General features: G+C 38.2%; 1 protein-coding gene across 3 annotated transcripts; it reads left to right on the plus strand.

Annotated features, from left to right (window-relative positions):
- The first annotated feature begins 1,895 nt into the window (after positions 1-1,895).
- On the plus strand, positions 1,896-10,483 carry LOC131304175 (uncharacterized). Of its 3 annotated transcripts, none has more exons than XM_058331309.1 (14): positions 1,896-2,150; positions 2,281-2,362; positions 4,398-4,536; positions 5,632-5,729; positions 5,840-5,923; positions 6,069-6,205; positions 6,435-6,507; positions 6,622-6,667; positions 6,781-6,890; positions 7,130-7,237; positions 7,332-7,391; positions 7,559-7,620; positions 7,943-8,255; positions 9,540-10,483. In XM_058331309.1, exons 2-14 carry the CDS (start codon positions 2,327-2,329, stop codon positions 10,287-10,289), a joined length of 2,016 nt encoding a protein of 671 aa, XP_058187292.1. In that variant the 5' UTR covers positions 1,896-2,150; positions 2,281-2,326; the 3' UTR covers positions 10,290-10,483. The 3 variants fall into 3 exon arrangements, with proteins under 3 accessions (XP_058187292.1, XP_058187291.1, XP_058187293.1); XM_058331308.1 differs by having other exon boundaries at positions 4,426-4,536; XM_058331310.1 differs by lacking the exons at positions 7,130-7,237; positions 7,332-7,391 and having other exon boundaries at positions 4,426-4,536.
- The last annotated feature ends 848 nt before the right edge of the window (positions 10,484-11,331 follow it).

Here is an 11,331-nt window from a genome sequence, read left to right on the forward strand (position 1 = left end):
CTATTCTAACCCAATTAATAAATGGGTTGGGTTGGATCTTTTTTTTAATCGGTGGGTTTGGGTTCAATTTGCTACCCCTAGTTAAAACTTCTCGCCTTTCGGAAGCAAGACAGGAGGTTGTTGCAATTGCAAATTATGTAGCTCCATGGATGAAAAACATGGGAGCTCAACAAACATATATAGGGGTTTGGTCTTGAATTTATGTCCTAAAGATCTAATGGGATTTTTCAGGTGATGGTTAAAAAAAAATTCATGTCAATTTTTTTGTTTTCGCTCTCACGAGTTCGTGTCTTGTAGTTTGACATGCATTTGAAAATTTGTTTCACGCTTTCGCTCTTGATTCCATTTTCGTTTACGCTCAGGCACGCGCATCATCTGATTTGGCGTGAGTCGTGAGACTCGGTTAGAGTTTTGAGTAGGGAAAGAAACGGGTTGATTTGGCCCAAGTTTTTGCCAAACTGGATCCAATTTGCAACCGAATCCGAACCCAAAACCTATGGGCCAAAGTTTTCGCCAAATTTGATCCAATTTGCAACTGAATCCGAACCCAAAACCTTTGGGCCCAAGTTTTCGTGAAATTAGATCCAATTTGCAACCAAATCCAAACCCAAAACCTATGGGCTTCCTTTCACCTGGATCGTAAACTTACCAGACGGGATTGATTAGAGTTTTCCTCGAGCCAAACTAGTTATTATATCTTTAAATGGATAATGAATTTTATAATAGCTAATATGGATCTTATTATTGTCAAAAAAAAAATAAAAATCTTATTAGATAGATCTCGATTAGTTTGCACGACATCTCAAAATAGATTATTAAATTGGGACGGAGGGAGTATATATATATGTACTAGGGTTTGCCTGTGCTTGAAGACACGACGCAACGTATTTTGAACACAACTAAAATGAATTATAAAACTATTGAAATGATAGAGAGATAGGATATTAATTGGATTCGTGACCAAAACTAATCTAGAGGGGAGTTCGTTCTCAAAAAAAATCACAGGGGTAGCGTCGCCTTTAGGAGTGGAGAGCTAGAAGTAGGGGTGAGAGAGAGAGAGAGAGAGAGAGAGAGAGAGAGAGAGAGAGGAGGAGGAGGAGGAGGAGGAGGAGGAAGAGAAAAGAGTGAGAAATGAATTTTGAATGTGAGATCTAATTAATTGCTATTGTTTGAGAGAGAGAGAGAGAGAGAGAGAGAGAGAAGTAGGTTTATTGAGAAAACAAATGTTTATGATTTATAGAGAGATAAGATTCAAAAATCATTTTCCCTTATTATATATATATATATATACACACACACAAAACTTCCAATAAGGGCGTACTTAACTTATTAAGTTAAGGAAGTCCCTTTCCCGACCAATTTGCGATGATCCGAGCTGCTCAATATGTTCAGAACGTGATTTTAAAGGTATTTATGGAAATCAGCAAAAAAAAAAAAGACCGAAAAGGGTTTAATTCGAGCAGTTTTTATTTGTATTTTATCGAACGGTTCAAATAAAAACTGCTCAAATCAAGCTCTTCCCAATCATTTTTTTTGCTAATTTCTCATGAGTACCCTTAAAATTACGTTATGAATATATTGAGCGACTCGGATTATCGAAATTTGATCGAAAAAATGAGAAAAAAGGACGTCCGTATTTTATTTAAAATGAGTACGTCCTCATATGAAGGGAACTCATATATACTCAGGTTTGGGTTCGATAAGTGTACTTTATATAACTAAACTCGAGCCAAAACTCAGCCTTTGAAAGTAGAAACTCTTGGTTACATAATCTTTCAAAATAACTTTTACTCCCGTACTTAATTTTTTTTTTTTACGCTTGTGTTTTTAGTTCTCATGCTCATGAATTTTAATTGTTTGGTGGAATTTTAAAAGACGGCTCGGGGATACATACATCCCTAGAACTTTTGGGTCGTGAGCCCTGAACCCGTGGAAACCAAGTCGAACGAAACGAACGAACGTATCTCAAATAGAAACAAATACTCAGAAACGCAGCGCGGGTAGCCCCCAAACGACTTCGATCATTCTTCGAGAAATGGCGACCCTCTCAACCCTGCTGCGGCCACGCCTATAACTCTACTGTGCACATGGCGACCTCTTTCAGAAGAAATCCCCTCTCTTCTCGCATCAAAGCCTTGCTCACCCCACAGGTCTCTCTCTCTCTCTCTCTCTCTCTCTCTCTCTCTCTCTCTCTCTCTCTCTCTCTCTCTCTCTGAGGCATTTGCTCGAACACGTTTGATGCGAATTCCTGTTTTCTTGAATTTCAATGTTGTTTGACAGAGATTGGACCGTACATTGGCCGAAAGTTGGGCTCAAACTCAGTTTCATGCTAGCATGGGGTCTGCTTCAGCGCTGGAGCGAGGTAACACATATATTTAGTTGAATTTCTGAGAATTTATGACAATTTTATGTCCTAGTTGCTTCTACTTAGATAAATAATGTAAGGGCTGTTTGCGAGCAGCTCTATGCGCGGCTCATTATGGGATCTTCTAGCTCGTTGATAAACGAGTCGAGCTCGAGCTTGAGTTTTAAGCTTGTTTAGTAAACGAGTTGAGCTCAAGTTAGTTGTAGTTCGGCTTGATTATAAAAGGTTGGCGTTTTTGTAGAGGCTCAGCTCGTTAATAAAGGCTCGTGTAGTAAATCATTCGAACTCGAACACCTCGATAATGAAACACGCCGGGCTCGAGCTCGATTATTTGGGCTAGACTCAGTCACCCCTCCCAGAAGCCAAACCAGAGCTCAAGCAGATCTCAACCTAGACTAGTTTTGATCAAACCGAGCTCAAACACGTCAAAGCTCGGCTCGGCTTGTTTGTAGCCCAATGGGTTTTGTGCTGTTAAGGTTTAGAAATTGTGCTCCAATGGGTTGCTATTTGGCTTGCTATTTTTAACAATATGTCAAATTCAGCTAAAAATGTGCCATTTCTAAGATACATGCTTGAATTTATGTCCTAGTTGCTTTTGTTGGATGTATTACGTGGCAACCCACTATTTGGGTTTTTTCTGTTGGTACAATTTAGTGAGAAGGTTTAAACATGGTGCTCCATTGGTTTGCTCTCTGGCATGCTTTGTCAAGCAATTGCTGAACTTGATGTCAAATTCAGCTAAAAATGTGCTATTTTTAACTTGTATATACTCGAATTTCCGAGAACTTGTGTCCTAGTTGCTTCTGTTAGATGTATAATGTAAAGGCTTGCTCAAGTGGCAATCCTCTATTTGGCTTTTTGCTGTTGCTAAAATTTAGTTAGAAGGTTTAAAACAGGAAAAATTTAGTTAGAAGGTTTAAAACAGGAAAAATTTAGTTAGAAGGTTTAAAAAGGTGATCCGTTGGTTTTCCTTTTGGCCTGCTAGTTCTAGCAATTGCTGAGCTTTATGTCAAACTCAGCCATAAATGTGTCATTTCTAACATAAATACTTGAATTTTTGTGAGTTTATGTGCTAGTTGCTTTGGTAGATGTATTATGTAAGTTCTTGTTCCAGTGGCAACCAACTATTTGGATTTTTTTCTGTTGCTAAAATCTAGTAAGCAGATTTAAAAATGGTGGTCCAATGGTTTGCTATTTTGCCTGCTGTTTCTAGCCATTGCTGAACATGACGTTATTCAGTTCAAATCTGCTAGTGGTGGTTTGCTGCTTCACCATCAAAAGGTGGTTATGGCAATAAATAGCTAGTCCACTGGTAGCAACAATGCAATAATTCATCAAAATTTTTTTTTGCTCGGCAAAAGAAAATCATTATCTTTGAAAAGGAATACAAGGATTAGATGGACCAAGGGCGCAATGGCATACACCACCCGAGACCCGAAACACCAAGGAAGGCAAGATGCCAACCAAAAACGACAAGGACCAAAATATAAGAAAAAACACCCTAACCGCAAAACCCAAACACGACTGAACCTCGAAGCCCGACCAAAGAAACACCTACACTTGAAGAAACAACCAGACCAAACAGATGCAAGGCAAGGCACAAAAACACAGCCAAAAACCCATGTAGAATTAGCTAGCTAAATAGCAAGTCCACCAGTGGAGATGCTTTAATGGATATATGTTGAAAATTGAAATATTTTCTTCTTCTCTATTGGGTACAACTTTTACAACCCTATTCTCCATATCCAATGCTTTTCTTTTAATTAGCCAAGTGAAAGATAAATAGCAAATGTGCTTTGAGAAAAGAAATTTCCATCCGCTACCTTTTTCTTTTTTCAGTGTACACGATCTCTTGTCCTCTGTTCATATTACATGTAGTATAGATATGTGCAGAGAAATCCCGTTTCCTTTATTTCTTTCTTTTTTCAGCTTACAAAATAGTTTTTTTTCCTTTCCATACATATGTAGGACTGGTATGGGGTTTCCATTCAGATTATAAGTGAAATAATATATGTTCGTTACCATGTGAAAGTTGATTTCTGAAAGCGACGATGGTGTAGGGAAAGTTGATATGTCAAATTGGAGAAAGCTGGATTCAAGGATCTTGGGTTTGACCCAATCTATGATATCTTCATCCTCGTTGATTGTTCTGAAGATTCTACAGGGCGCAGGTGATGTTTTGTTCCCTTTTTTTTTTTGGGCACATTTTCATAATTTTGCCCACATCTTCAGCACACATGCTGTTTTAGATGCATTTACATTGAAAATGTTCATTAAGATTAGCTACTCTACATCGTCATATGATACATTTGTATTGAGCAACCAAGCATGGTTCTTCCCCACTCCCTCTTTCTTTTTCCTTTCAAATACGTACTGTTTAGTCTGTTTGAGACTTTGAGTACAAGTTGCGGGATTTAATGTCTAACTAATTATGGACATACCCTCATTTTCTCTATCTCCAAAATAACCAATTAGCAGACGCTCCCTCATTTCAGATCAATGGTAAGCTACTAAGCTTATCTAGTGCACATGGGTGTGAACTTTTGTTGACCAAGTACGGTTTTCACATTTTTCTTTTCCATTGTACAGGAAAAATGTCTGTTTGATTTGGTCTTGTAGCATTGGCATGAGACTTAAGGCATCTCTATGGGGAAGTCATCCATTCATCCATTTCTTTTGCCACTTGGTTGAAGAGCTTTGACATATAAACATTTTTTGCAGTCTTAAGTAACCTTTTCATTGTTTACTCCTTTTGAGATTCTGAATTATATTTGATTTGGAGAGAGTAGAACAAATTCCTTCAAGGAGAGTTCAGTTTTAAAGTTTGCAAGCCTATATTGGAAGTTGGCCTTGTTGCCTGAACTTCTTTTTCTAGACTAGTTTGTTGTGTTTTCCTTGTGCAGAGGAGATTTCGGCATGTAGTACTGAGATTCAAACCTTCGTAAGGTGTAGTAATTTGAAATGACAAGGAATGGAGATAATAGTGAGGCTCTCGAGTCTATACCACTCTTTGCACATTGGAGGGGCTTTCCCCTTTACAATCAAATGTTGCACCATGGGGAATGCTGCCCCTCAATAACACCATTAGAATAATAGCAGATCCATTTTGCTCAGGAGTAGAGGGAAACATAAGGAGTTATTTCTATCTTGAATTTCCTCTACAGTGCTTTTACACGTGCGCTTGCTGTCATTATGGGTCCCTTGTTTGCAGTGCTTTCACCCCTTTTTCTGTAAATTTTTGTTCTTAAAGAGTCTTCAATATGCAGGGTTTGATGCCTACTTAGTAGGTGGATGTGTGAGAGATTTACTATTAAATAAAGTGCCAAAGGATTTTGATGTGGTCACCACAGCTACGCTTAAACAGGTATTTTAGGTTGTATTTTATAATATTGGAAACGCCAGAGACTAGTAAGTATGTTTGGATCGTAAAGTTCAAACAGTAAATATTGACTTGTATTTTCTTTTTGGTTTCAGATAAAAAAGGAGTTTAATCGGTGTTTAATTGTCGGACAGCGTTTTCCTATATGTCATGTGCATGTCAGAGGTTCTGTTGTTGAGGTCGGTGGTGCATTTAGTATTTTAAAAGCTACTGCAAAACTATTTCTTTGAGTTGATTATTAGTCCAGTCTTTCTTTAGTATCATATCTTGCATTGGTACTTTCCATCATATGATCCTTGTTGTCAATCTGTTATTTTGAACCAGGTATCCAGTTTTGAAACAGCAGCAAAAAATGGTAAAGAAAAACAAAAAACTATTTTTTCTCAAATGCCCCCAGGCTGTGACAAAAAGGATTTTGTTCGCTGGAGGGACAGCATGCGTCGGGACTTCACGATTAACAGGTTGCTCCTTATTTTCTGTGCATATAATGTCCTATGCTATGGGGAAAAGTTATGGTGAATTGGGTTATGAAGTTCTGGGTTTCGAATTATGAGGAATTTATTTTCCCCCCATGCCGCTGATGTATCAATTTCATTTGAATGAATACTCATTTATGTTATCTGAACCCTTTTGAGCTTCTTTGGTTCCACATGACTAATGAAGATTATTTTTCTGAAATTGTTGAAGCAGTTTATTCTTTGACCCCTTTGTGAATAAGATTTATGATTATACCGGTGGAATGATGGATTTAAGGACATTAAAGGTGATTCTCATTACCTTTTGGTGGAAGAACCCTGCATTTATGCAATTGCATTTAGTCTATAATTTTGAAGCTTAACGAGTTTATATTTTTTTATCCCTGTTGATTTGCATTCAGCTGCAAACGTTAATCCCTGCTCAGCTGTCCTTTAAAGAGGATTGTGGTTAGTTTATCCATCTTCAATCTACAAATTCATTTAGAAACATGACTTGTGGAGCCAGTGGGGGAATGTGGTATAAAAACTACAATGATGTTTACATATTGTCCTTCATCCAGCGAGAATCCTGCGGGGCTTGAGAATTGCAGCTCGTCTTGGTTTGTCTTTGTCGAAGGAAACTGAGATTGCTATACATAAACTCTCGTCCTCCATTGCAAAATTATCCAAGGTATTTGAAACGTTTGAATACTATGCTACACTGCATTTTGGTATTCCTCTATTTTTGTGACCTTTGTTCAACAGATTATTCTATCGGTAATCTATCAAAGTACCTTTCTTTTGTCTCCGGATTCTCTTTTGTGTTAATATTTTTACTAACCTATGTAAGGGATTGTTCAGTAGCTTTCTCTTGGGATCACTCTCATCATCCACCTTTTGGTGATTAAACTCACATCCTTGTTTATTCAGACTAGAATAATGTTAGAGCTGAATTATATGCTGTCTTACGGAGCTGCTGAGCCTTCTCTCTGTCTACTGCAGAGGTTCAACCTGCTTGACATTTTGCTACCATTTCATGTAAATTTTTTTCATTTGCTCCTCAACTGTCTATCCCTACGCATTTTAATTAGAAAGAAAAGCTTATATATTGAAAGATCTTCTTTAATTACAGGCAGCATACCTTGCTCAACAGGACAGTAATCACTCCTGTCAAAGTGCTGTGATGTTGATGGTAACCTTTAGTTCTAGTGTGTTCCATGGCTAATTGGGCTGTAAATTCATCCAACATGTCATTACATATTTTTTCGCTGCTTATAATCTTCCATTGATTAAAGCTTCTTTGTCAATCCCCCATGTTTAGTTTAAGTGATGATCTCTATTATCTCCTTTCTTGCACAGAAATTGTTCTTCAATTTGGATAAGTTGGTTACTTGTGATCGACCTTCAGATTGCAGATTGTGGTGAGTTGATATTTCTGTTCAATGAAAGAGTTATTTTCTCATGTCATCATTGTTGCTGCCTTATCATTGTAGTAGTGATAATTTATACACATAAAAGTCAACTTTTCATTTGTAGAAGCTGTCTAGAATAATGGACTTCCTTGTGGTAACTTTCTTATAGAGCATCGTAAATGGTGCTTCTACCATGCATATTAATTAATTGCCTTTGTGTCTTTTTTCTGTTTTGTTAATTGCCAAATTTTTGGAACTTGCACACTTTTTCTCTCCCAAAATTTCTCCTGTTTGAGGAGCTTATAGCTGAACTTTTATGTGCGTGAGACAGGGTTGGACTTTTGGCATTTCACCTTGCATTAGTAAATCATCCCCAAGATGCTCTTGCAGTTTGGACTTTTGCTTCTGTTTTGTATCATGGGACATGGAAGGAAGGTGTTAAATTTGCAATAGAGCATGCTCAAGCACTGACTAGTTTTATACCTGAGATCTCAGAGGTCCATCACAACAGGACAGAAGATGAACTTGCACAAAGAGTTACTCAATTAGCATCGTTAGTGCAAGACTCTATAGGTGCTTTGACTGAGACTGACATCCTTGTTGATAAGATGTCCAGATTCCCAGACTTCCCGTGCTCTGATGTGGTATGTAAACTCTTCTCACTTCTGAAAATCTTTGTTGTCAGAAAGTAAAAACATGTGGAAGTCATATTGATTCGCTGAGGTGGTCTGACTGACCATTGTAGTCTGAGTGGCATCTTTGTGCCCTTTCTAGGTTTCTTGCATAATTAGATTACATAAACATCCCCTCCTTGGGCTTTTCATTCTCCTTTTCACCTGTTAAGATTATAGTCTTGGAGTCTGTCTTAGTGGACGAATCTGTTTACTACACAACTTGATTTGTACTAGTTTTTTCCAACCATAAATAAATTAGTTGCGGACGCATATGTTTCTATGTGCAGGCAAACACGACTCGTGTATCAGTGCCATGAGCAAAACTCATGGAACTAATCCTATGGCTGAAAATAGAATGCTTTTGGAGGGAGGGATGCATTTCAGTGCAAGCAAAATACTAAGTACTAGTATTATTAAAGATGACTGATTCTTAGATTATGGAGCTATTTTATCTGAAGCCAAAGTTGTTACCATTTCCTATCATGCACGCTGTATATATAGTTTAGTTATTTCAAATATTTAAGTGTATGCGAATAGTACTACATTTACCACGTGACACATGAGGTGAATATAGTTTGTTTAATACGTGTACACTTGGCAAGTTGACCCTTGAGTTTTCTTCTAAACAACTAGTTTGGATTCTGTCTTTGATCAACATATTTTAAGAGCGCACTAGGAGAATTTGATGAAGGAAGTTAGTGAACTTACTCAACGAAATTTGTAACCAAAAAGATGAATCAACAATGTACATGTTATTTGCAATGGTGTTGTAATGGAGACCTGTCAAGCATGTATTCTGTCAAAAGTGACGCATTTGAAAGTTCACTTCTTAGCTGAGTTCTACATCTGTCCTAAATCCTAATGGTTGGAATATGATAATATTTTGCCACCTATGCTGATGCATTGATCAACGTTTTTTTCGTTTTGCGTATATATCTGAGCTAAACTTTAGCCTGGAGTACTAGATATCAAACCAAAGTACCGTTTATGAATTATGATAAACTTGGACATCATGAGCAAACTGTTTCTATGAAGTTGTTATGTATGAGTTGTTTTTGGAGAAACATGACGTGCCAACAAGGTTGGATCTCTAGGTCCTAACTCCTACCTATCTGGTTCCTCTTTTATAGCCATATCCTCCGCATCTAGTTATGATGGGCTTCCATGGTTTGTTGGGCTTTAGTCCTAGTATTCACCCTGACCCTTCATTTATATGGTTTAGATAATGCCCTCGGTCATTTGTTTCTTCTCCAGGTATTTGTACCCCATAAAACAGCGAAAGACACCGCCCGACTTTTTAGCATGCTGGTGCATGATGTTGAACACTACGATAGTGGAAGGAGTAGTTTTAATATTGATTATGAGCTGCTTAGAAAGGGGGATGAGCAGGAAACAAGATTCGTTCTTGGAAGAATTGTTATGGACACCATGAGCAGTGGTGTTGTCCAAGAGAGTAAGTTTGTGGAGGCGGAAGAAAAACACAAGGACTGGGCTTTAACTGGCGGGACTGTCCAAACAAGGCTCAATGTGGGTAAGGAGGACAGAAAACATAGCTTATCACTGCGTAATGCATACTTACAGCAAGATAGCGTAGTCAAAAGGCACAAGTTAATCAATGAGAAGTGCAATCTTTCAGAGAATGAAATAGTTAAGATGAAAAATTCAGCGGCCACCGAAGAGTGGAAGAAAAAAAATAAGCAGATGATCGAGGAAAGTGAATTCCCACGGGTGGCTAAGAAGCACGAGAAAATAGTTAAGAAGGAAAGCAGATGCACATCACCGAAGGAAATGACTCAGAAGAAGCAAAATATGGGCAATTTACTATCGGAGGAGATTGACCAGAATCAATTACCCCCGGACAGCATTAAGCAGCAGGAAGTTGTTTCAAAAAAGAAGAAATTTCATTTTCTTCCGGAAGAGGGTTTTACAGAGAACGGAAAACATAAACAGGATGTAGCCAAGAAAAAACCCAAGAGCCTAGTTCTGTCTCGTCTCTTTATATGAGTTTATTTTGTCTGTTGTAAATTACGTGCCATTTTTGTACTGATAGGCAAAACGTAGCTTATTTATTAATACTTCCTTTTCTGAGCTATACTAGTTGAGTGAAATGTGGACTTTTTCCGCAGGTAATGAGACCAAGCCAGATGGTAGAATCGCATGATTTTGCAGGTTTCATTTGTTGTAGCATTCTTTCTTTCCTTTTTAACTGTTGAATTCTTTGAGAATTTATGAGTGATGCAAGTGTTCAGTGTATTGAATTGAAGCCAATAGGTTGCTCTTGCTCAATACTTTCTTGGTTTGCAAGGAATAATTTGTGAGGTGCACCTGGTTCAGAGTTGCAGTCTCAAGGTTTTTGGGTCTTTGAGTTTGGAAGTGGGTTTATGTTCTGAAGATCAAAAAAAAAAAGAAAAAGAAAAAAAGAAAAATGGAACTGGGTGCTACTAAAAGAAATTTGATTTTGAATGTTAATACCAATAGTACCTAGGAAACTAAAAGCAAAAAGTTACGAACTCGTGACTTGCACATAACAGGGCGTCTGATGGGCGCCCTACAAAGCCAATCTGTGGTCATGAATGTGTCAGCGGTATTGGATCCACTGAAACAACGGTCTAATTGGTGAAAAAAAATTGGGGGTCCTAAGCAGTGACCTGATAGCCCTATGACCAGGGCGGCACAAAGCCAAGCTGTGGTCATGAATGTGTCAACGGTATTGCATCCACTGAAACAACGGTCTAATTGGTGAAAAAAAATTGGGAGTCCTAAGCAGTGACCTGATAGCCCAATGACCAAGGCGGCCCAAAAATTGGGGACCCTAAGCGTTGGTCCTGATAGGCTTATGACCAGGGCCATGTCTGAGTTGGGTTGGAGATTGATGCCCATGCAAAGGGTGGTGCAAATCCTTTGAGCTTTTGAACCCCTCCCTTCAAAAACGAAAAACACCTGGTTTGTGTGCAGTTGGAAAAGAGTGTAGTCTTTGAATGTGGGTTTTCTTATCATAGGTCGCTAGTCAAAGATAGGACTTATTTGCCTAAAGAGCTCGTCAATA

Source organism: Rhododendron vialii, chromosome 10a, assembly GCF_030253575.1.
Source record: "Rhododendron vialii isolate Sample 1 chromosome 10a, ASM3025357v1".
NCBI classification, from domain to species: Eukaryota; Viridiplantae; Streptophyta; class Magnoliopsida; order Ericales; family Ericaceae; genus Rhododendron; species Rhododendron vialii.